The sequence below is a fragment of the Podarcis pityusensis genome (genome assembly GCF_964106645.2).
Source record: "Podarcis pityusensis genome assembly, chromosome: Z".
Lineage (NCBI taxonomy): Eukaryota > Metazoa > Chordata > Lepidosauria > Squamata > Lacertidae > Podarcis > Podarcis pityusensis.
In genome coordinates, this window is record NC_138044.1 from 17,989,015 (window position 1) to 18,015,491 (window position 26,477).

At 46.2% G+C, this 26,477-nt stretch overlaps 1 protein-coding gene and 1 long non-coding RNA gene across 4 annotated transcripts in view; one reads left to right on the plus strand and one right to left on the minus strand.

Annotated features, from left to right (window-relative positions):
- Window positions 1-998: 998 nt before the first annotated feature.
- On the minus strand, window positions 999-5,581 carry LOC308468067. The gene is made up of 4 exons (XR_013981437.1): window positions 5,304-5,581; window positions 4,739-4,963; window positions 3,374-3,799; window positions 999-2,532 (listed from the first exon to the last, which is right to left on the minus strand). It is a non-coding gene; the product is annotated as an uncharacterized lncRNA (long non-coding RNA).
- COL5A1 (collagen type V alpha 1 chain) overlaps window positions 4,115-26,477 on the plus strand; it is a 184,275-nt gene continuing 161,912 nt past the window's right edge. For 2 of the 3 annotated variants that reach the window (XM_080989706.1, XM_080989708.1), the window contains exon 1: window positions 4,115-4,832. In XM_080989706.1, coding sequence (XP_080845832.1) covers window positions 4,727-4,832 — 106 coding nt within the window. In that variant the 5' untranslated portion in view covers window positions 4,115-4,726. The remainder of the gene's footprint in view (window positions 4,833-26,477) is intronic. The other variant, XM_080989707.1, reaches the window with a different exon arrangement.

Here is a 26,477-nt window from a genome sequence, read left to right on the forward strand (position 1 = left end):
CAGCAGGAGGCGCTGCACAGAGAGGGGGAGAATTTCCCCCCCTTGTTTTCCCCCTCTAAAACAAGGTGTCATTCAAGGTGCGTTCAGTTGCCTTCAGGCGGCTACCTTGGAAGCCTGGAGAGCGAGAGGGGTCATCTACTCCAACCCCCTGCTATGCAGGAACCTTAACTAATGCACCCATGACAGGTGGCCATCCAACCTCTGCTTGAAACATTCAAGGAAGGAGAGTCCACCAGCTCTTCTCGGAGTTTATTCTTAATCCCTTCATGTACTAACTAGCAGTTGTGCATAGGTATGCTTGACTGTAATCTCCCACACTTTCCTGATATCAACATCAAGCTGATCAGTCTGTAGTCACCTGAGTCTCTCCCCCCCCCCCCTTTAGAAGATGGGAACATTTGCCTGCCTCCAGTCTGCAGGGATCTCACCTGTTTTCCAAGAATTCTAAGATTACGTCCAAAAGCTATATTTGAATCCTTGGTTGCAGCTCATCAGGCCCTGGAGACTTGAATTCTAGGTGATGTAGCTGGGTGATGTTCTTTTGCAAGCAGCAAAGGTGCTTCCAAAGCAGACTTCATCAGGACTGAACCCTCTTGCTCTAAGCAGGAAGAAGTCCTCCAAGCCCTCTTGATCATGTGTTTAATTAGGGTTTGAAAACCTCCCATTAATTTTTAGCACTGTCCCCAAATTGATTCAGACCTAGGCCAGATGTGGGTAGGGTGTTCCCCAAGGCTGGCCACAGATTTGGGGTCAGGAGGGTATCCCTACCTCTAGCAACCACCACCAGATGGATTGTTAAGAATGAACACTGTGGTTGAAAACTAACGTAACAACTTCAGAAACCTGTGTAGGGTTGTTGCAAAGTATCAGCAGAGAGAGATGAACCTTTTTCCTTTTCCTTTTGACACTCAGACATCTCTCTGGCACAACAAACAGATTTCAGGTATGCGCAAATTCTGGATGATGGTTTGTCAAGAAATAAGCAAAATACACTAACATCCTACTCCACTTTGGTTGTTTTTATTTTATTGATTTGTTTGATTTGCTCCAACAAAATCTTTTTAAAAAACCCAAAAAAGAATAAAGGCTGTCCCCACTAGCAACTATCTTTGTCTCTGAAATGTCAGAGGGCGTGCAAATGAGGGTGTGGGCTTGCACATTTCTATGTAACTGGGACGCTCCTAAGGAGGTCAGTGACCCTTCGGGCTCAAGTGATCCTCTCCAGTGGGGAAGATTCCAGCATTTACCACAACAAAACCATACTTTTGACACACTGGAGAAATCAAGAGGGGAGTTGGCTGGGCGGCATTCGTGGCCTCTAAAATGACAGCATGCAGGTCCTGACCAACTTTGTGATTCACTTGATATTTGTCATTCTTCATCTCTCTCTCCTTTTTTTTTTTTTTTTTTTTTTTTGGTCTCCAGATGTGGGGCAACTCCCCCGCCCCTCATTTTGGTCGGCACAAATAGCTCATTGTCTGGAATCGTGACCTTTTCAGTTTAATGGCAAAGCACCAGCTTCTGCAAAGGGAGATCTCATGGATACCTTGATAGAGTCTCCATCGAAACTGTGCTGGAGATACTTCCCTTAGGGATACTGGGATGTGTGCATTTCAGCTTCTGCTATTTAAAATCTTAACTTTGGTTCTCCACATTTCCAACAATGCTTGCATTTTTTTTTTAAGTACACATGAAAATCCATGCATATGTTCATGTACATTTCACGTTCATACTTGGTTGAATGGGCTGCAGATCTTCTTATTCTCGTATAATAAACATATCCAATAAGTCTCTCTCATCTTTTTTCCTGAAGCTTTGTACTGTACAAAAAAAAAGGGTGAATTAGAGGAGACACGATAGAAGTGAATGACATGGAGAAACTGGATAGAGAAAAGATTTTCTCCCTCTCTCATAACATTAGGACTTTGTGCGGGCATCCAATGAAACTGAATGTTGGAAGCTTAAGGACAGATAAACGAAAGGACTTCTTCACATAGCGCAGTTAAACTTTGGCACTTGGGCTGGATCTAGACACATCCAACGTTTCAGTTTAAAGAGTTGTGAATTTAAACAGGGAAAACAGGTAGAGAAAAACGGGATTCCACGTCACCATCTGGTGGCTCAATGTTATATCGCGTACACAACGCATATAAATCGCTTTTCCTTTACCAGTCTAGCTGACTCCTTGCTCCCACAGGAGGCAGTGATGGTCACCAACTTGGATGGCTTTAAGAGATTATTTGACAAATTCATGAAGGAACAGAAGGCTACTGATGGCTACTAGTCACAATGGCTATGCTCCACCTACATGGTTGGAGGCAGCGATGCTTCTGAATACCAGTTGCTGGAGACAACAGCGGGAGAGAGTGCTCTTGTGATTGGTTCCTGCTTGTGAGCTTCTTCCCATCGGGGCATCTGGTTGGCCGTATGAGAACAGGCCGCTGGACTAGAAGGGCCATTGGCTTGATTCAGCAGACTCTTTGTATTTTCCATCTCAACTGTTGGGGGAAGTATGTTTCTGTATACCAGTTGCTGGAAACCAAAGCAGAGGAGAATGTTTCTGTTGCATTCAGTGCTGGAGAAAAGCTAATACATTTCATTCTGTTGAATTTGTAGTTAATGCAAGTTTTACTTTAAACCACCAGCGGGCACTGCTTGTGTAGCAATCTAGCCAGCATTTGTTTGTAGCTCTCTGTTTAAGTTAACTCCACCCCCAAAAGCTGAGCTATTAAAAAAAATTCTCTCCACTTGTTGAGGCAAAATGTCTGCTGTTTCTCTATCTCAACTCCACTCATCCTATAAACAATTCCTGCATGAATAAAACCTTCGAACTCCAGAAACCATAAGTGATCTAATTCTCCAAGCTGCAAGCTCTCCTAGCAGGTTTTGGGCCCAGACATTGATTTAGCACTCCAAACAAAGTTTCCCTGAATTTTCCCTTCCAAAAGCCTTTTCATCTAAGCTGCCCTTCTCCAACAAGAAAGCAAGAAAGAAGAGGAGTGGGTTTCAAGTGAAGTGAAGAGAAGCAGGTGGTGAGAAAAAAATAAAATGGTCTAGAAAGAAAAGAGCAGGCTGCAAGATCTGCTAACACTTAAATCCTGCTTGTGGGCTTCTTTTTTGGGTATCTGTTCAGCCACTGTAAGAACAGGATGTTGAACTAGATGGGCCATTGGCCTGATCCAATAGGATCTTCTTAACTATTAAGTTATTATTATTTATTAAATTTGTATACCACCCTTCACCTGTAGATCTCAGGGCAGTTAACAACACAAAAATAGAAGCAAAAACACAAAATACATAATAAAAAATTAAAACAAAACAATAACCACCCTCACCCTCTCCCACAAACACATTAAACAGAATACAGTGGTACCTTGGTTTTCGAACGTCTCAGAAGTTGAACGTTCTGGTTTTCAAACGCCGAAAACCTGGAAGTAACTGCATTGGTTTTTGAACGCTTTTCAGCTTCCGTATTGAGTTTTCTGTAAGCAAATGCTTCAGGAAGTAACTGCTTCAGTTTTTGAACGTTTCGGAAGTCGAACGGTCTTCTGGAACGGATTATGTTCGAAAACCAAGGCACCACTGTACAGGATGTTACTGAGCCAAAGGCTTGGTTGAAGTGGAACATTTTAGCCTGGCTCTAAAGGTGTATAATGAAGGTGCCATGTGAATCTCCCAGGGGTGAGCATTCCACAAACAGGGAGCCACTGCATAAAAGGCCCATTCTCGTTTTGCCACCCTCATGGAGAAGGCATATGAAGAATGGCCTTACATGATGATCACAGGGCTTGGTAGGTTCCTATGGAGAAAGTCAGATTTGGTAGATTTCTACATTGCTGGCTGGGAAACAGCCTTCCCTGCAGTCAAGGCCAATTGCTGCCAGCCAGCGCAAACAGTACTCAGCTAAACAGATGAAATCTCTGTCTCTTCTACCCCCATGTTTGTTCATTTTGCTCTGTGATTTTATTTCAATGCATCATTTTTTAAAAGCACGATTTTTTATTTTTAAATGCATCACTTTTAATGCATCAATTCTCCAGCGACTGGATTTAAACTTCCCGCTGGGGTCTCCTCTGCCTGCCTGTTCTCACGCCCTAGTTGGAGGGGGAGCTTGAAAGGGTGGGGAAGACAGGCCTCTCTCTTTGCCACACACACAAAATTTTCTTTGCAAACTCCTTCCCTCGCCTCCCCCTCCCATCTGCGGAGAAGGGAAGAAGAGGCGGGGATTAGGGCTCTTCCGAGATCCTGATTGGCCGAGGCACCTCTGGATTGACATCCTATCCTCATCTGCTCTAAGAGGAGAAAGAGGAGAAGGAGGAAAGAAAAAAGTTTCACTCCCAGATCAGAGAAGGGAAAGGGGAACATCACGGTGTAGAAAGTCATCCCCGGAAGGCAGATCAAGCAGAGGGCCACTGGCAGAGGTGGAAGAGGACAGCAGTGGGCTCCCTTAAGGAAAGAAAGGAACGGCCGATCTTCCAAGCAAAGCAGCCACCAAGCAAACTTTTTGCAGACTTTTTGGAGAAGAGGCAGAGCAGCTGGAAGGAGACGTCCAGTCTCCTCCTCTTCCATCCCGAGCATCCAAACTCATGGCTTCGTAAAGAGAACATTCCTTTGGGGGGTGGGGAGGGATATAAATTAAAAGAAAGAAAGAATATTCCACCAGGCTTGAGGCTGCGTCTTTTGCACAAGCAAAATAATAATTATCCCTGTTTTGTCTCGGTGGACGATGGATACTCACACAAGATGGAAAAGGAGGACTTGGGTGATGAGGTCCATTCACCCTTGGAGTCTAGTAATGTGTCTTCTCTATTCAGTAGCCCAGAGCCACGCAGGTAAGTGGGACCAACAACTCAATTGTTTTTGCTATAGATGCAGATTGTTTATTTTACTTCTTTTTATTTTTAAAGAGTTTTTGCCCTCGGGTCACGCAATAATTTCCCCCCATCGTGTTCATACATGATTCCTAGAGGGAAAGGTTTGAGGCAGTGCTTAGATTTGGAATTGCCATATATATATATATATATATATATATATACACACACACACACATATATATATATATATACATATATTCTTTCTCTCTCTCTCACTCTCTCTCTCTCTCTCTCACACACACACACACACACACACATACAGTATATATATGCAGCAGCAACTGAAAGAGATGCAGGAACAAATCTAGGTTTTGCACTGTTTTTGCACTATCATAAATAATTTTAGCAGCCTCAGTCCTTTGAATGCCGTCTATCAAGGGCTGGGACGGGCAAAAGGAGAAAACTTCAGAAATGCAAAGTGTTTCTTACCCGCTTCTAGAGAGGGAGAAAGGTTTCTTGCGGAAGATGATCTATACAGTTTGCAAAGGTCTGTTGCTTGGGATTATCTCTCCGTAGCGTAACTGTGTCCAGCTGCAAACTCCCGCCCCCCGCCCCGCTCCTGAGGAACAATCTGGGGATCAAAGGCAGGAACTTTGCAAACTCAAATGAACTTAGAAAACAGACGCCCCCTAATGTGCCTTAAGTGAACTTTATGGAAACAAATTATTGCGTCTAAAACTCAGAGCGGGTCAGTGAGACCAACGCAGGAAATCATGTTACTCCAACCCCAAATCTGGGTTTCATGAAAGAAGCCCAAAAATGTTCCATGATCTATGTTGCCTTTGACTGGTGGGTCGTGGAAGAGATGTTTTCTTACTGTTGCACCTGGATAGAAACCAGATCAGACAGACTGTTCCAATAAGGCTATCTTGGAACAGTATTACATTTTGTTTTTCAAAGAAACAAGTTGGACTGTTAGTTTTGAGACTGGAAAATGCCATGAAGTGAAATATTTGCGATAGACATTTGTTCTGGGCTTCCTACTGCTTCTTATGTATATACAGTATTTACAAAGTGCCGGCGATGGGTCTGGAGTCTTGTAGAGAAGAAAGAGGAAAGTCTCTGCCGCCTTAGGAAATAACAGGAGGGAGTGATGAGCAGAGACACCTGTATTACAGTGGGTTGGAGTCCATAACCCTTGGGGATCCCTTCCAGTGCTTTGCTTTGGATTCAGTTACAGCAAGGTTTATTGCAAGTCATAAGAACACAATAAGATTCTGCTGCTGCTGAATCCCCATCTAGTTCAGCATCATGTTCTCACAGTGCCTGTCAGATGCCCTTAATGCAAAATCCACAAACAAGACCCAAGCAGGACATAGGCTCACAAAGGCTACGCTCCCTTAGTGGTTTCTTATCAGTTTCTTGGAATTCATGGAGGACAATGCTATCAGTGGCTACTAACCATGATGCTCCATGTTGGACCTCTGGTACTAGGGCAGTATGCCTCTGAATGCCAGTTGCTCTCGCTTCTGCAGGCAGTAGTGCTGGAAGGTTGTCGGTAGTGTATAAAACAAGCTCTCTACACGGGGCTGGCCCTTAAACCGGGGCTCTGCATTTGCATGCTCTGCTTTGCATTCTGAAGGTCCTTGGTTCAATCTACGCCTGCATCTCCAGGTAGGGCTAGGGAATGCCTCATCATAGATACCCTAGGAAGCTGCTGCCAGTCAGTGTAGACAACACTGAAGGAGATGGACCAACAGATCTGACACTTGGTATAAGACAGGCTCCTATTTCCTATTTATAATCAAAAACAATGAGGATTAGAATCTTGCTTTATTGTAGAGAAAGGGCGGTAGCTCCAGGGTAGAGCATCTGCTTTGCTTTGCTTCGCTTCCAGAAGTCCCCAGGTTCAATTCCTGCTGGAAACTCCAGGTAGGACTCGGAATGTTCCCCACCTGAAACCAGTTAGTGCAGATGGTCCTGAGCTAGAGAGACTAATAGTCTGACTCAGGATAAGGCAGCTTCCTGTGGTCCTATGTTCAGAAGTTGTTGCACTCCATCATCCCTGCTCATTGGACATGTAGGCTGCTGAGCCTGCTGGCAGCTTCTGTGGGGGCTGCTGGGAGTTATACTCTAGCCGTATTTAGATGGCACCAGGTTGGGGAAGGCTGCTTTATGAGTTGTTTGACAGTGTGGCTGGGCAATATATTGTCCAAAACTGTTTTGAAGTCCAATGTCATGATATCGGTTTCATAATTTTTGACCTGGCAATATATCATGAATCATGATGTGTGTGTGTGCACACACACTATGCAAAAATCACAATGCAGGAAAAAGTGTGAAGCCAGCCTCTACATAGCTCCATCCTTATTTCAAACATCATGATATATCTGTATATCACAATGTATAGCTAGTGAAATAGCATGGTGTTGAAAACCAGATATTGCCCAGCTTTATTCAACAGTGGAACAAACAAGAAAGTTTATCCTTTTTTGGAGGTTTTTAAACAGAGGTTGGGTAGCCATCTGCCAGGGGTTCTTCATTGCAGGGGATTGGGCTAGATGATCCTTGGGGACCCCTCCCAAATCTACAATTCCGTGATTCTATGACCTCATTTATCGTTTTGCCTTACTGAAAGCCTCTGGACTCTAGAGAATTCTGGAGACCCTTATGGGTATTCTGCTGTGGAGCCCTGGCATGGGCTGCAGCATCTCTCCTAGATTCTACAATCCATGCCAGAATTTTTGGCAGGACAGACCCTGTTTGCTAACACTTTTTGGAGAGGAATCCAGTGGTGTCCCTAAGAGTGACTTGTCAAGAACCATCCAGTGAGTTTCATAACTGCACTAGGAATACAGGAACACGGGGATCCATTTTCTAGCACTGGTCCAGCTACCTCAGTACCATCTATGCTAGCTGGCAGCAGCTCTGCAGGGCTTCAGGCAGGGGCAGAGCATGTTTTCATAGCCCCTGGGTGGTGCACATGTACCGGAGGGTGCAGAGGGCAAACAGAGCCTGCTGCGCGCTAGCCCAGCCCTCGCCACTGATGCTGCTAGAGCAACACCAACCCATGAGCCACTTTTCGAGTCTGGGATCTGGGGAGGGTGGCATGAGGGTGAGGGTGGGATTGAAGGGCACATAGTATCCTTCTCACACTGCCTTCCCCGAGCAGCTTTAGATCCCAGCCTCCTAAAGTGGTACAGGGCTGGCTCAGGGAGGGTGGCATGAGCAGCCAGCAGCTCCCCCACCCGCTACTTCCCTGGGCATTCCTGAACCTATCTGGAAATGCCACCTGGGACCTTCTTTGTGCAAAGCAGGTGCTCTGCCATTGAGCTGTGGAGGACCCCAGTTCCTTTTCTCAGAGCTACAATTCCCAGAGTGGTTTAACAGTCAATCCCTCTTCACGGGGAACTCTGGGAAATGTAGCTCTGGGAGAAGAAGTGGGGTTCTCCTACCACCTCTCACCACCCCGAACAAACTACAGCTTCCAGGATACTTTAGGAGAAGAAGCCATGAATGTTTAAAGTGGCATCTGATGTGAAATGTGGCCTTGGTCACCCACCCCAAATCCAAGCTGTCTTGCAAAATAAACGAAACTAAAGGGAAAGAAATGTGATTCCCATTTCCTTCAGCTTTACCCCCACTGTGTGCCAGGCGTCCAGATGTGACAGATGAAAGGCTCAGAGTAGGCTTGCATGGGCGGGGGAAGGGGGGGCTCTGGGGAGTGACCTAATATTACAGGCTTGCGGTCCTGGTCCTGTAGGGTGCCAACTTACAAAGTTAAAACCCTCGGCGACTACCGAATAGAGCTTTGTGTTGGGAGAATCCCGCCCACACAGCTTTTAGGCTTTCTGCAGACAGCAGTTGTTGGAAATATTTTCATATGTAGTACAAGATGCATTTCTCATCCTTAGCTCTTTGCCATGACTTTGTTAGGCAAAAGCACATAATCTGCAACCAGAGGCTGCAGGCTAAATGGTTATATTTTTTTAATGCAGCTTCTCAATTGCAAATGATATTCAGAAGAAAAACTTTCAAGTGGAGTGTCCTGCATGCAAGAGCTTCCCATCAGGGCATCTGGTTGGCCTCTGTGCATAGGCACCATCTAGGGGGGCCTGGGGTCCCCCCTAATTTAAGGCAGGGGGCCACATCTCCCCAAAATCTGCAAGGGAGTGAAAGCATGCCGCATGACATGCTTACCTTAATCAAGCAGTCCATGTGGCATACTTGTGTCACTCATGCATGCCCTGTGGCATATGCGCGACACGTCAGCACATCATGCGATCTGCGCGCATGATGTCATCGTGTCACATGGCATGCTGATGTCACTCATGCACATCGCATGGCATCAGCCCCTTCAATTGCGGGGGCAAGGCGGCACACTTGCCGCTGTGAGAACAGGATGCTGGACCAGTGATCTAGGAACCAGGCTCTTTTTTGTGTTTCACAAAGAGGTGTCTTAAATTCTCCCATGGGAAATCCCAGAAGTATTCAATAATGTGAAGGGATGGGTTAGCCTTTAACTCAGGACCCACTTCAAACATTGCAATAAAATAAAATAAAATGCTGGTGGGAGGGAAACCTCATACTCTCCAAGTGTCCCTATTTTCCAGGGACAGTCCCAGAATTACAAAAGACAACGGTGGGGTGCACAGGGTGAATAGAACACACCACACTAGCCCAATGCTTGCCACCAATGCTGTTGGACGGGCGCAAGCAGGGTGTAGAGGATTCACGGAACCTGCACTCCACCCCAGCCCTTGCCATTGGAGCCAAGTGGGGCCACACTGCGCCATCTGCCTGCCCATCCAAGGAGGAGCTCAGCTAGCCAATAAGGCCCATGGAGAGTGAATCCCCCCAACATTGGCTGGGCGTCCATTCAGTGAGGGGGCTGGGGAAGCGGCGGCGAGCCCAGAGACCCCTTGTGGCAGGTGAGGTGGGATGAGGATCTATGGATGTGTGGGGTGCCTGGATTGCCCCCACACAAATTGTGCACCAGGGACTACAGTCGCCTCTGGTTACTGCTGAGCTTGGGGAGAAGGAGGAGGAGCTGGCACTTGTCCCAAGAGGTGGCAAGGGAACTTCCCGCTGCCTCTGCATGGTCTCTCCATGGCCGCTGCTCCATGGGGAGCTCATAGCGACTGCTAGAGAATGGGTGAGGAGAGGCTGCGGCCGCTGAGGCCCCACCCCGTGTGACATGCTGACTCTGAGGGGCAGGCAGAGGGCAGGGCTGCCCTGGGTGAGAAGAAAGGGGGAGCGGAGCAGAGCACAAGGAATCTAGATTTTTTATTTATTTTTTAAAAGCCCCCCAAACCCTTTACATCTGCGTCTAAACTTGCCCCTTTTGAAAATTTATGTACAGTTGTACCTTGGATCCCAAACGCCTTGGTACTCGGACATTTTAGCTCCCAAACACGACAACCATGGAAGTTAGTGTTCTAGTTTGCGAATGTTCTTTGGAACTAAAATGTTCGACGAGGCTTCCGCGGCTTCCGATTGGCTGCAGGAGCTCCCTGCAGCCAATCAGAAGCTGTGCTTTGGTTTCCGAATGTTTTGGATGTCAAATGGACTTCCGGAACGGATTCTGTTTGACTTCCAAGGTACGGTTGTATTTGTGTATGTGCTTGTAAATCTACCAAAGAATAAAATCAAATCGAGATTAAGGGGGTTTCTCAAGACGGTGGATGGTGCATGTGCTGTGTCCTGTTTGTGCAGTGGTGGTGACACCCAGCCTTCTTCTGATAGGAAATGCCCTGTGCTGGGGGCGGGGAATGGGGAGTGAGAAGTGTCCCTATTTTCATCCAAGGAATGTTGGAGTGTATGAAACCTTAAAAAGAGTAAGGACTGTCATTGGGTTATCTGGACCCTTCTTGAAGGAGCTGTGGAAAGAGATTAGACTCAACCAAGATGGAAACAGACTCAGCCTCTAGACAAATGGGGTATACTGTTAAGATGCCTTCGGCTGAGTCACTGTGGATGTGAATTTGCTTCTGTTTAACTTGGGTCATTCCCCATGTGTCAAGATAGGCTTGGGAAACTGGAGAGGTGATGATGTCACAGGGGCAGCCCTGGGGCTTGTCGAGATTTGAGGTCGGCGACAGACTCCCTCTCCAAAGATGGGCATTCTGAGGCGTGGAAACCTCAGTCAATGCTGTGTTGTTAATTCTAGTGATTTCCCAGCAAAGTGTTTGTTCTGAGCAGGATGTGATTGAAACATATCAGGTGAATAATTGAAAGCATCCCTCTGCCTGTTGTGACTTTGGATAGAGTCCACTGTATGGCTTGCAGCATAACACTTGCCTGGGGATGGGGATCCTGAAATAGATAGGGCTGTTGCTTAGTGGGTAGAGCACCTACTTTGCACACAGGAAGTCAGAACCATAGGGACTAGGATTTTACTTTATTTTTAGGAGAGTAGCCATAGTTCAGTTGTACAACACCTGATGCTACAATGAACACTGGACCTTCTTCTGTGACCAAGTCTCTCTGCATCAGCTCAAATTACCACTGTACATGCCTCCACAGCTGTCTTTCTGCATTATCCAACCCCCTATTGCTTTGAATTGTATTCTGTGCCTATCTTTGGGGCAGGTGGGAGAAACAACTCCATTTTGCTTCATTTTACCAATGTTTGATTTGCGTGGCTTTGTCCAATCTCAGCTTCATTGTCCAAGTGTCACACGCCCTGCATCAGCATCCCAAAGGCACTCTGAGGACTCAGATGACTCCCAGGTAGCTGGCAAATAAATTCAATTCAGTTCTGCTTTTATAGCAACTCAGTATTTTAGTGTGGCAGCACCTACACTTTGGAACTCCCTCCCTATTGATGTCATGCTGTACTCTTTCCTGTACGATTTGCAGTGCCTGCTAAAAACATTTTGTTTAGGCAAGACTACCCAGATGCTTAAAGGACGTGGGTGGCGCTGTGGGTTAAACCACAGAGCCTAGGACTTGCCGATCTGAAGGTCGGCGGTTCGAATCCCCACAATGGGGTGAGCTCCCGTCGCTCGGTCCCTGCTCCTGCCAACCTAGCAGTTCGAAAGCGTGTCAAGTGCAAGTAGATAAATAGGTACCACTCCGGCGGGAAGGGAAACGGTATTTCTGTGCGCTGCTCTGGTTTGCCAGAGGCGGCTTAGTCATGCTGGCCACATGACCTGGAAGCTGTACGCCAGCTCCCTTGGCCAATAAAGCGAGATGAGTGCCTCAACCCCAGAGTCGGTCACGACTGGACCTAATGGTCAGGGGTCCCTTTACCTTTACCTTTACTTTTACCCAGATGCTTAGAAAATGGATGCAAGTTTTGATCTGTTTTTTAGGCTATTTTTCAAAAGTCTTTAATTATTGCTGTTAATTATTATTACTGATAATCTTATTGTTTTAACTTTTTGTAAACTAATTTAAGGTTGTTGTTGTGTGTTTTTTACTACCAAGCTCTGTATAATTTTTACATAACAAAACAAATAAATACAAACCTACCTAGTTTGCATATTCTGAAACAATATGCAAACCAAAAAACAGCCATCCTTTGCAATTCACACTTTCCTGAATTTTGTAATCCCATTTTCCAGCCAAGCAATAAGGTCAGTGGTTCAAATCCCCACGATGGGGTGAGCTCCTGTTGCTCGGTCCCTGCTCCTGCCAACCTAGCAGTTCGAAAGCACGAAGTGCAAGTAGATAAATAGGTACCGCTCTGGCGGGAAGGTAAACGGCGTTTCCGTGCGCTGCTCTGGTTCGCCAGAAGCGGCTTAGTCAGTCTGGCCACAAGACCCGGAAGCTGTACGCCGGCTCCCTCGGCCAATAAGGTGAGATGAGCACCACAACCCCAGAGTCATCCACGACTGGACCTAACGATCAGGGGTCCCTTTACCTTTGCCTAGTGCTGGGTGACATCTCGTTTTCAACCTTCACGGTTTTCCCCACATTGTGATTTTTGCATAGTGCGTGCCCACACACACATCATGATTAATGATATATTGCCAGGTCAAAAATTATGAAACCGATATCATGAAAAACCAGTTTTGGACCATATATCACCCAGCCCTAGTGTATACTAGGATAAAGGGTTTATACATTGCATATATGCATGAAAACCATTTCTCCTATTCATTGCAAAACCATTTCCCCTATTATAATGGATGTTTGCATGAACATCCATTATAATAGGGGAAATGGTTTTGCAAAAAAAAAAAAAAAAGTTTATGTCAGGCAGATGTGTGTACATATTGAGAAATTCCTGCTAAAATTCTGGTTCATGAAATTCATGATGGCTGTTAAAAAAAGAAAACCATATAGTGCAAGCTGATGTAGAGGTGGGGAGAACTTCAGAATGGAAGAATGGGTAACTTAAATCAACAGATTTTGGAATTCACAGGCTGATAACAGAGCTGAGTGTGACTGAGATCTCAATACCGTGTGAAGCTGAATGTTGGAATATCCAGGACAGATAAAAGAAAGCCCCTCTTCATGTAGCGACTAGTTAAACTATGGAACTCACTCTCATTGAAGGCAATGATGGCCACCCAACCTGGATAGCTTTAAAAGAGGATTGAATAAATTCATGGAGGATAGGGCTATTCACAACCACTAGGCATGATGGCTGAGCTCTGCCTCCATAGTCAGAGGTGGTATGGATCTGAATACCAGTTGCTGGGAACTGCTAGTGGGGAGAGTGCTGTTGCACTGAGGTCCTGCTTGCAGAATTCCCACTGAGGCATCTGGTGGCCACTGTGAGAACAGGACTCTGGACTAGATGGGCCATTTGCCTGATCCAGCAGCGAGGCTCCTCCTTATAAAGAGACAGTCAGTCAGGTCAGGTATCCATAGCAGGAGGCCAGAGTAGGAATGGCCACTGGGAGGAGCGCAAAGAGAAGAAATGCAATGGTGCATCTGCATCAGCACAAACAGATGCCCTCATCTGCCCCAGCTGCAACAAAACATGTGTCTCCCATATCGGTCTCTGCAACCACAGCAGGTGCTGTAACTTTCCAGCGCTTTGACTTTACCTCTGATGGTGCACTCTTCAATTGTCTCCTGAGACAAACAGATGCCAACTAACAACTAAGTTCTTAAGGTAATCTGTATTTGGGTAGGATTTGGCTCCTTGAGTGCCAAAAGTTTGCCTCAGCAAGATATAATCCAAAAGGACATTGACCCAGATTTGTTATCTGGGCTGGGATTCTGGGACTCATGGTGGTGTCTGCTTGAGGGGTGAGAGACAGCCTGTTCCACTCTGTTTGTTTGACTGTGCTCTGGTATCCAGGAAACAGATCTGGAGCAGAGGTATAGAAGAAGGCAGTGCAGAAAGGGAGCCAAAGGCAATGCAAACTCTGCCAAGGAGGTCTTGGCCATGGTGCTCTGACTCCCTGGCCACTCCTTGCTGGCTGTCAATGCTAGGGTCTGATAAGGGTCAGGAAGCGTGTGCAGAGTGCATTCAAGAAGACAGGGCTTGGATCCAGCTGCATCTCAATCAGAGGGCTTTTAGGAGAGGATGGTGGGGATGTCCTGCCTCCTTATCTGAGTTGTTGAGGTCCCTCATTCTTCACCTAAAGCATATGGCTTCTGTTTGTGTGATACTGAACATTGCCAGGCATGTTTGTGTTTAGATTAATTGCATTTGAGATCCTGGGAGCTTTGATTCCTATTGTGGACCATCGGAGCTAGTGGTTTTCCTTGGTACATTTTGAACAGAGCTAAAATGGAGACTCTTCCCTCACTTAACCATATTATCTGAGCCTTGTGGAATCATAAAAAACCAGCAACTGGTATTCAGAGGCATACTGCCTCCAGCAGGGGAGTGCAATTTCTTACAGGCCTGTTTCTTCATACGGGAGAAAATGCTAAATTGTGCATTAGAACATAAGATAAGTCTGCTAGTTTGGCCAGTGCAATCTATTCCAGCATCCAAAAGCAGGACCCGAGTACAAGGGAACTCTCCCTTCCTGCTCTTTCCAGCGACTGGAATTCAGAACCATTTACAGCCACTTCCTACTGAAGCACATGCATATATAAAATAAGAATTCAGAATTCTCCCAGTTTTTAACATATCCTCCAAAATTTCATCAACGAAACTGAGGATGTCAAGGAAAGAATGGAGCTGGAGAGCTCAGTGTAATTTCACCTAAAACTGAATGGCCACAACCTAGATGGCTTTAAAAGAGAATGAGATAAATTCATGGAAGAGAAGGCTATCAGTGGCTACTATAAGGCAGCAATGCTTCTGAATTCAAGTTGCTGGAAGCCACAGGAGGGGAGAGGGCTCATGTACTCTAGTCCTGCTTGAGAGTTTCCCACTGGGGCATCTAGTTGGCCACTGTGAGAAAAGGATGCTGGACTCGATGGTCCATTGGCCTGATCCAGCAGACAGGCTCTTTTTATGTCATTATGAGCAGGTAACTCCAGATGGGCAAAGCAGCTGACCCAAATAACTGTAAGTGACTATATGCCAAGTAAAGAACATGGTGTATATGCAGGTCAAGGTTGGCCACAGCACTTCTCTCTAGATGTGTGGACCACAAGTCCTACCTGCCTTGCCTAGTCTTGACTAGGGTTGGGTGTTAGCTGGCTTTCAAAAATGTCACATGCCGATATATCATGATGTCTGAAATAAGAATGGAACTGAATATGTTATCCTTGGGATATATGTGTGTGTTTGAAAAATGAGACATTTTTGTGGCAAGACGTAAAACAGTAAAATACAGCTCAATAATTGGAAACAGGACTCTCCTGGAGGGAGCTTTGTTGCAGCTTTATTTCACGATACTCGGGAGTTGACGTATAAAATGAACTTCTGTTCCGATGTCTGATTCCTGGCTCAAAATAGCAAAGGGAGAGAGTTTCTGTTGCTCAGATCCTGCTTGCGAGTTTCCGACAGGTTGGCCACTGTGAGAAGTGGATGCTGGACTAGATGTGCCATAGGCATGATCTAGCAGGGCTCTAATTATGTTTCTCCTCCACTGTTGAAGCCAGAATGCCTCTGAATACCAGTTGCTGAGAACCACAGGAGGGAAGAGTAGCCCTTGTGCCCAGATCCTGCTTGTAGGTTTCCCATAATGGGCATTTGGTTGGCCACTGTGAGAACAGGAGGCTGGACTAAATGCACCCGCCCCCCCCCCCCGGCCTCACCCAGGAGCCACTTTCTTCTGACCCTCTTATCACATACACACAGAATTCAGGTTACTAAACTGGCATGCCCCCCAACATTTTGGGAGAGCAAATCAGGGCACACACACACCCCATTCCGTTGATCTTGTTACTTGCCCCCTTGCCCCCTCCCTGCTGCCACCATCTTCCTAACCAGCCTGCCTGCCCCCTTCTCCTCCTCTGCCTTGGAAAGGCTGCACCTGCCTACACAGCCTCAGGAGGCGCTGCCCTGAGTGGTGCAGTCTCTTCCTCTGGTGCCACAGATGTATCTGAAAGTGCCACAATGGAAGGAGGGAGAAGAGTGATGGTATGTGGGTCAAGGTAAGTTCTCCTTCCTTTTTTGGTCCCGTGCTCTGGTGTGAGCCAACTGTTTCATGCCACAGTACAGAACCAAATAAGTGTCTCTTTTGGTCCCACGTTTTGGCACAGCCAGAACATGGAAACCCAAATGAGCCATCCCAGATTAGGGTCAGAAGCCAGGGTGGCCTCTGTTCACCTGGGATGTCCCACTCAAAACAGGAGACACTTGGAGGGTATGGGATGAAGTTGGTGCTTCACACAGACCCTTGTTATATTCTTGAGAACACAAGAATAGGCTGCTGGATCAGGCCAATAGCCCAACTACTCTAGCATTCTGTTTTCACAAGGACTGACCCAGTTTGCGCCCCAGTGTCAGAAAAAGGGGTAAGCAATCACACACACACACACTGGCTGGGCCATGTTTTGTTTTCAACATTGTGAAATATCACCAGCTAAACATATACCAATTTATCACAATGCAGGAATTGAAAGAAGCATTGGCTGGTTTCACGGTTTTCCCCACATTGTGATTTTTGCATAGTGTGTGTGTGTGTGTGTGTGTGTGCGTGCGCGCGCGCACACACACACACACACACATCATGAGTCTTGATATATTGCCAGGTCAAAAATTCTGAAACCAATATCACAATATGAACTTCAAACCGGTTTTGGATGATATATTGATATATTGCCCAGACCTAAAACACACACACACACACACACACACATATTTTATGACCAGCTCTGACTGCTTAGGGCCATTTATTATTTTGAGCTAAAATGCATGATTCAGTGTAACATGGGGAACTAATTCTCTCTCTCCCCACCCCCAGTTAGATTCCTTTTGGGAGGCTGATGTCATCATTTTTCAACAGGGTAGCTGGCAAGTATTGGGTCTGCCAGAAGTGACAGCCTTTATTCCAAAGGAGAGCAAAAAGTGTTCAGTAGGACAATCTGTCAAAATTGAAAATAATAGTTGCTGGATTAATATTTTTCTTAAAGAGGGCATCCATAACATTCAGCTTGTCCATGATATTCTCAGATTCCTCTAAATAAAAATAAAATCTGGCAACCATATCAGAAAACTTGAGTCAGCAAAAATAAACCCAGGCAGACTTGGAACTGGATCAGTGGTCTCCACAATTTGACTTGTGTTGCACTTGATTAAAGGACTGTGAGTAAGATAAACTTTTTTGTTTTTAATTTCCTGCCCCCAAAGCATCATTTTTTTTTAAAAAAAATTTTTTTTGCATGCCTTTAGAAAACCATTAATCAAAATGGGAGCATGAGGCTTCGGAGAGATTGAAAGGAGTATATTTGCCTGTGGGTTTAAGACTATGGGCACTTGGTATAGAAAGCTTGGGTAACAAATGGACCGTTCTGCTTGGATGAAGGCATGTTGTTGACTTAAAGCATGGAGTTGGTAGTAGCCACATTCACACCATACATTTTAAGCACTATGATGTGATGTAGTGGTATATTTTATTTGCTTATTCATTTATTGCATTTATATCCCACCCTTTCCTCCAAGGAGCTCAAACCATGTGGCACACATGGTTCTTCCCCTCATTTAATGCCCACAACAACCCTGTGAGATAGGTTAGACTGAGAGGCAGTGACTGGCCCAAAGTCACCTACTCAACTTCATCACCGAGTGGGGATTTGAACCCTGGTCTCCCAGGTCCTAGTCATCATTTAATCCCCACAACAATCCTGTGAGGACAACAGCATACCCATTTCTCCAAAACAAACTAAAGAAAATCCCCACAACAATGCACAAATCCACATGGTCCTGGAAGGGACAAGTAGGCAAGCTATCTCCATTCCCATCCCCACTAACTCCCATGGCCTATCACCCACTATTCCAACACGCAGCACAAAACCTCCAGATAAAAACCTGGCAAGCCAAAGGCCTACACTGTCTAAAAGATTCCTACAAAAACAACAAACCCATACCAACACAAGAAATACAAGACAACCTGGGAGACACCCAAATACCTTGGCTAACACACCATCAACTATATGCCTTCTTAAGTAATCCAGTAAAATCAACAGCCACTAGGTCCTTGACCACCTTCAAAAACCTTCTCCTGACAGCAGAGGGGCATGGAAAAGGGATGGTATCCACAATATACAAAATACTGCTTCAAAACCCCACAACCCCCCATGACACAATCAAAGAACAATGAGAGCACAACATAGGCTATGAAATTAACCCTACCCAATGGACTAGAATGTGGTCTAAACCTCGCTTTAAGTCCATATCAGCCAAAATTAGGGAACTCACTCTGAAACTCACCTACAGGTGGTACTTAACACCATGGAAACTGGTGCTGATATGCCCAGGAACCTCACCATGACGTTGGAGAGGCTGCACCTCCAAAGGCACATACCTCCACGTGTGGTGGGAATGCCCTAAAATCCAACCCTTCTGGACAGCAGTCCTATAAGAGATGTGCAAAATAACTAAACAGGTATTAGAACTCACCCCAGAACTGGCCCTACTGAACATCTCCAAGATCATAATGACCACTCACATTATTCAGAGCTTATAACCCACCTACTCTCAGCAGCCAGAAGCCTCATAGCCAGGCACTGGAGAGATCTGTCAGGAGTAAACATGGACCAATGGTATCAAATTGTATGGGAAACAGCCTTACTAGAAAAGCTAACCAATAAACTGAAACTGACACAGGGACAAATAGGACTCCTTCACCCCAGTATGGGTCCCCCTTATCAGATACACAGCCCAACAAGACAACAACAAGAATCCACCAACAGCATACAAATGAATCTGGCATACCTGACCCAACAAGCCCTCCCCCCCTCACAAACGCAAACAACCCCACTGCAGCCAACCACAGACAACCAACCACACCCTGCCCCCCAATACCTCACGACCAAGGAAATGTAATAAGAGAACCTACCCAGTTGACGCTGACACAAAACTCTGCACGTACACTATACAAAATAATATAAGCCTCACCACCCCACCCCTCCTCTCCCCCCTCTTCTTCTTCAAGCTTATACTGTACTCAACACTAATGTCTCACAACAAATGTAACTGATTTGTAAGAAAGACTGTACATTACAACCTGAAAAAAGAGGCAAGGCATGTGCTTTTGTAAACCAAGAAAATCTTTAGTAAATATATATATATATATTAAATAAAATCCTGTGAGGTAGGTTAGGCTGAGTAGTAGTGGCTGGTCCAAGTTAGCTTCATGGCTGAGTGGCATAATTGAACCCTGGTTTCCAGGACCCAGTCTGACTCTCTAATCACTGCAGCAGCAGTACACAGGCTCTCTTCACCAATGCATATGGTAAGGTATATGTTGGCGTTGAGTATCTCTGAGCTTCTGCATTTTTATTCTTCTGTGCCTGGGCGTAAAAAATGCCTGGAATGATAAATTGTTTTGTCACTGAGCATGTTTTGCATTAATGTTGGCGTCAGGTCACCGTAGTGTCTCACTCAGGGGGTTGGAACATTCAGACGGAAACTGTTGTCACAGTTGGAGTGATGGAGGCAAAAGGCACGTCCAACACAAACATGGAAGCTGTCAAACCGTCCACCGACTTGGAACCAATTCTGAGGGGGAAATGGGTCTCGGTTTGCTAGCAAGGCAATCTGCTAAGATGTCCCCAGTGCCAGCAGGGAAAGGGAGAGGGCGATTTGACCTCCACTCCTCACCCCAGTTTAAAATATACCTCTGAAACCAATGCACAAATCGGTAAACATTATTATCCTTCAAAATCTGCACTGCTCTGGCTTTTGCAATGTGGTTCTCCAATTGGTCACCTCACCTCAAAGATGATACAGTGGTACCTCTGGTTATGAACCTAATTCATTCCGGAGGTCCGTTCTTAACCTGAAACCGATCTTAACCTGAGGTACTACTTTAGCTAATGGGGCCTCCCACTGCCGCCGCAGCGCAATTTCTGCTCTCATCCTGGGGCAAAGTTATTAACCCAAGGTACTACTTCTGGGTTAGCAGAGTCTGTAACCCGAAGTGTTTGTAACCTGAGGTACAACTGTATTGCAGAACTGGAAAAGGTTTCAGCAAAGGGCAGCCAAAATGATCAAGGGGACAGAGAAACTCCTCTACCAGGAAAGGCTGCAGCATTTGAGAAAATGCTGCCACATTAGAAAAAAAAGGTGACTAAGAGATGACATGTTAGAAGTTTTTAAAATTATGCATGGCATGGAGAAAGTGGGCAGGGAATAGTTTTCCTCCCTCTTCTAACCCTAGAACCCAAGGGCATCCGATTAAGATGTTGGAAGATTCAGGACAGATAAATGAAAAACCTATGGAACTCACTCCCACAGGAGGCAGTAATGGCCACCAGTTTGGAGGGCTTTAAAAGAGGATTGGCCAAATCCATGGAGGAAATTAGGCAACCGGTGGCTACTTTTCATGGTGGCAATGCTCTACCTCCATATTTGGAGGCAGCAATGCTTCTGAATCCCAGTTGCTGGAAACTGCGGGGGGGGGGGAGAGGAGAGATCTGGTGTTGCACTCAGGTCCTGCTTACTGGTTTCCCACAGGCATCTGGACAGACAGCGTGAGAAGTGGATGCTGGACTGGATGAGTCCCCTTTGCAGCAGCTAGGCTCTTCTTATGTTCTTATCCTAACAGCATGTTTGAAAATGCACACATATGGGCACGGTGGTGCAAATAAAATGTGCATTACTGAAAATAACAGGACATGCTTGCCAAAAAGCTTGTAAATTAGGAGAAAGTAGGACCAAACAGGTGATGAATCTTCACGAGGGCGCAGTGCTTTGTGCAGAAAGATAGTGACTGTGCTCAACTTTTGAGGCCAGGCAGCTCTTATTTATTTGTGTTCTCCTCATTGTACAGGGGAACAACTTATCTGCTCTTCAGAGAAGTGTACTCTTGCTATCAAATGATGGTGCATCACTGCCCTAGTTTCTGAGTGTCAAGTTCCTCATCTCTTAGGAACACAGGGAGCTGCCTTATGTTAAATCAGGCTTCTGAATGTGCTGCCATTGAGCTATAGCCCGGCCCCTAAACACAGAGTGAGATTCTAGTCCTCAGCATTCTGAAGAACGGGCTGAAGCTCTACCACTGAGTTACAACCTGCCCCCTTGAGACCTAATGCTTACATAGGAAGCTGCCATATACAGAGTCAGGCAATTGGGTTTGATCTAGCTTAGTATTATCTACACTGGCAGGCAGCAGTTCTCCAGGTTTTCAGGTAGCGAGTCTCTCCCAGCCCTACCTGGAGATGCCAGGAATTGAACCCAGGACCTTCTGCCTCTGAGTTATAGCCCCTCTTCTAAAAGCAAGATCCCAATCCTCATGGCTGTAAATAAATAAGCTGTCTTACATTGGTCTGTCTAGCTCATTATAGTCTACACTGATTGGCAGTGTCTTTCCAGGGTTTGAGGCAGGGGTCTTTCCCTCCCGGCAGGGAGATTCCAGCAGGGATTGAACCTGGGACCAAAGCTGCCCATCCAACAACCACCAGCTACCAAGTTACTGGAACATACAGTTCCTGCACCAATGAATCCAATTCAGAAGTAACCCTGAGGAAAAAATTGTGATACCCTGCTTATGATTCTCAACAACTGATGGAATGCCCAGCTACAGAGGAAGAGCATGATTACTTTATTCTCCATGAATTTGGCTACCCCCCCCCCCCTTTTAGGGCCACTTGAGTCTATGGCTATCACTGCCTCTTGTGGGAGTGAGTTCCACAGATTAACCCTGCGCTACAGGAAGAAGGACTGTCTTTTCTCTATCCTGAATCTTCCCCTATTCAGCTTCATTGGGTGTCCACTAGTTCTAGTATTTAGGAGAGAGGGAGAAAAACCTCTCTCCATCCACTTTCTCTATGGCATTAGCTTGGCAAGTTAGCATGAGTGCATCAGGATGTGGGGTGTGTGTGTGTGTGTGTGTGTGTGTGTATTAGGTTTCATGCCTGGTTTTGTCCACCTCGTTTCACAGGGGACTGGGAAACTAGGTTAGAAATTTGAGGAAAGTACAGTCATACAGAGGGTTTTCTTTTTTTTAAGGGAACAGGAATTCATTGTTCTTCAAAGGAATTTCCTCCTGCGAAGCAAGAAAGGTGGAATTGTGTAGCCTGTGGGCGAGTAGGAAATCATTGTCTTATCCAAATAAATAGAAGTTGGCATCCAAAGGGCTTCAGTCTCTCTTACAGTTGCTGTTTCCACCAGGGAAGAGAATGCAATCCTCTTTGGTCATGAAGCAATTGGGCATTTCAGAAATACTAGGAATTCTGAGATGTTCCAAGGCACTGTGGATCAAGAAATTGGGGGTTCATTGTTGCTGCTTTGCCAACAAGCTTTGGCTGGTAGCAAGCATACGAGGAGGAGGAGGGGCTTTTTGGATCTTCTTTTTTGCAGAGGACTGACCCAAACTGATGCTCATGAATTTGCAGATTGGAACACCAAGTTATTTAACTTAGGTGCATAAGATAGGCTCACCAACATCCTGCTCTCACAGTGGCCAGTCAGATGCCCCAATGGGAAGTCCGCAAGCAGGATCTGAGCACAACAGCAATTCTCCTCTCCTGTGGTTCCCTGCAACTGATATTCAGAGGTATTCTGTTTCCAGCAGTGAAGGAAGAACATTCAGCTTCACTGAATGTCTGTGAGGTTGAGAAAGGATTGAACTCTAGTGGGCACATGGAGAGAAGCAGCAATGATCCTTGCATAGGGCTAGCATGAAGAGAGTTCTGGAGTTCAAGAGGGAGAGGAGGCAGGCCAATGTTCAATGAATCCCATTACATAAAACACATATTTTTAAAGGGCCCTTCTTGCCCATCAGAGCTGCATCACAACTTCAGGACACATGTCCAACCCCATAATACCATTCTGGTTCCATTTGGAATGGTTCCATTTGATTTTATCTGTTCTTATCATTGTAAATTAACTGTTGTAAGATACCTTGTGAATTTCTAGTGAAGAGCAGGTAGGAAATCTTACGACTCGAGGCAGCAATGTTTACCATGTGGATAGCTCAGTTGATTAGAGTGTGGTACTGATAGCATCACGGCTGCAAGTTTGATCCCAATATGGGACAGCTGCATATTTCTGCACTGCGGAGGGTTGGACTTGATGATCCTCAGGGTCCCTTCCAACTCTGCAATTCTGTGATTCTATGCTGAATACTGGTGGCTGGAAACCACAAGAGGGGAAAGCGCTCCTGTGCTTAGGTCCTGCTTGTGGGCATTGGGGTGACCACTGTGAGCAGCGGCGTAGCGTGAGTTGTCAGCACCCGGGGCAAGGCAAGTAATTTGCGCCCCCTAACCCGGGGCAAGGCAAGTAATTTGCGCCCCCCCCCAACCCCTAACCTGCCGATCTGAGTCGAGTTGCTGCTGGCGCTGCCGCCCAAACCACGCCGCTTGCCCGGAGGAGGAGGGGGGCAGAGAGGCGAGGAAAATGCAACATGGCCCAGCAGCTGCAGCAGCAGCAGCGGAGGCGGGGCTGTGAGGAGGGGCTGCCTGGCACGTCCTCCGCGGCCCTGACGCGCGGGGCTGAGAGCCGCTGCCTGCCGGACGCCTTCAGCCTGGGCGCGAGCACAGCTCGTCGGTTCCACGAGACATGGGGCTCTGCTACAGCCTGCGCCCGAGGCTCTTCGGCGACTCCGGAGGCAGCGAGCGCGCCCCCCCAGATGTTGCGCCCGGTGCGGCCGGCTCCCCTGGCACCCCCCACGCTACGCCACTGACTGTGAGAACAAGAAGCTGGACTAGATTGGCTATTGGCTTGATCCAGCAGGCTCTTCTTATACTCCTATGATTACAGAGTGGACATGCTGAGCAGAGATGCTGATTCCAAGGCAAAGGCCTCTGGATCCTGTTACTTCAGTTAGCTGAACAAGGCTCTGTAGCAAGGGGTGGGGGATCATTGTTCAGTTTCTTTGGGAGTGAGTAGATGGAGCAGGACTGAGCCAGTTTTTCCATTTTAGCAAGCAAGGGCTGACAGCAATGGGACAGATTCAGTCAGGTAATCCACATCTGCTTAATATCACTCAACACATGATTAAATGAGGCATGGTGGAAATTCCTGCTATGAAGCAAAATGGAGCATCTGCAAAAAGACGGAGAGAGCTCTGGAGTCTGAGAGGGTTGGGAGACAGGCCAATGTGCCCCCAACATCACCCCAGTTCCCTCCTCCCAACTAAAAGAGAGGAGGGAAATGCAGCTTAGCCCATACTTTTCCTGCTGAGCCACAGAGGTTAGGGAGGCCATTTTTTATGGATGGGTAACTTAAAATGTTCCAACGTTATTATAGCAAAACTATTGGCTGTTTTGCAGAGATGGCTTAGCATCATAGAGTTAGAAAGGACCCTGAGGGTCATCCATGTTGGTGTTATGTGAACCATGGGTTAATTTACACAGTGCTTGGGCTCATGTCTTGAGGAGCACATCCCCCACATCTGGATGTGCTGAGATAAGGGTGCCAGGCACACTGGGTTACCATAGCAACACCAGCCAGGTCGACTGCGTTCCTTTCTGAGCCATTCACCCTCCCATTGGTTCAGGCCGTATGCCTATGTGTAGAGACGGGTATCATAGTCTCCAGGGCATTGCTTTCATTATGTCTAGTCCTGTTGCATGTTCATTTCCTGCCCTGTTTTGCTGGCAGGGTCTGACTCTGAATCTGTGAGAGTCAGGGGAAGAGACTGTGGGTTTTCCATGGCAGCGTTAGCTAGCGTGGTGATAGTGTTGATGGATCTCTCCATACATGTGTATCTTTACCTCAAAGGCCATAAGGACTGCACATAGTAGATAGCAGTGTTTAGCTTTGTCTTGCATCTGGAGACAATAAACACTTGGTTACTTTGAACTGTGTGGGAGAGGAGTTTTCCTCTTAATTGGGGACTCTGGAAGAAGATGTTCTGCTGGGAGCAAGAAATCTCTGAAGACTCTGCTGGGGCTCCACATACTCTGCTGATAACATCACACTCGTTGGGGTGTGGTGAATAACCAACTGACTTCCACAAGGCACCAACAATCCAGTCCAGCCCCCTTCAGTTCAGGTAGCACAGCTAAAGAATCCCTGACAGATGGCCATCCAACCTCCACTTAAAAACCTCCAGTGAATGAAAGTCTATCACCTTCTGAGGGAGTCCATTCCACTGCCTGGAGTACGTCCAGTTCTGGGCGCCGTAGTTTCGGACTGATATTGACAATTTGGAAAATGTGCAGAGGAGGGTAACCAATATGACAAAGAGCCTGGCCACCAAGCCTTATGAGGAACAGTTGAAGAAGTTATGAATGTTTAGCCTGGGAGAGTAGACTGGGCTCAGTGTTAGAGCATCTGTGAGACTATGATTCACTACTACCACTGATATTTAATCTACATTTGTGTTCCTGAAATGTGCTCCTCGCCATATCAGAAAATATTTCCTCAAGGAGGAAAGGGTATGACCTCCTCCACATAAATTTATAATATATGCACACAAATTTACAACAGTCTTCAGTGATCCATGAATGAGGAATGGGTGTGTTATAGGTCTTCTCCCTCACCCTACCCTGGCAATTCAATCTAATGTAGTTCTTTCTTCCTGGCCCATATCTCATTTGTCAAAATCTTCATTATTCTTGGAATCAAAGTTCTGGGCTTTGTCTATAATACTCATTTCTGGATCTGAATTCGTAGACGTTTTCCTGGAGGCTTAGGAGTGAAAGGTTCCAGGAGCCACACTCATCTTCTTATTCCCTTTCAGGGGTATTTAAAACCAGTAAGTCAAAATATTTATGTGGCTCCTTTCTGTGGTTCCTGGTTCATGCTGTGCCAAATGTCACAATTCCCTTTTGTGCATATTTATTTTCTTTGCACATCCAGGAAAGTTGTGCTTGAGTTTCAGAAGCCCACCTCCATGGGGGCGGGGGGACCCTTTGGGCAGGGTGGTCACCTGCTGGGGCGGGGGCTTCTGTTCCACAACTTAGGATCTCCATGTAGTGTAGATCTCCTATACAGTCCTTTTTCAAGCAGTTGATGATCATAGTTTCCATCGGTCTGCGCAGAGGCTGCTTTGAACAGCTTAACCCAGGAAAACTGTGAATTTGATGTGTACAGAATAGAGATGGAAGGGTCTGTCAAAGTCACTTCCCTGTTTCTCATTTTTTCTATCTTAAATTCAGTTGTCAACATTTACTTAACAATTCGTGATTTAAAAAAATAATTACAAAAATTCATCAGCATTTTAGTGCGACTCATCTAATAAAATG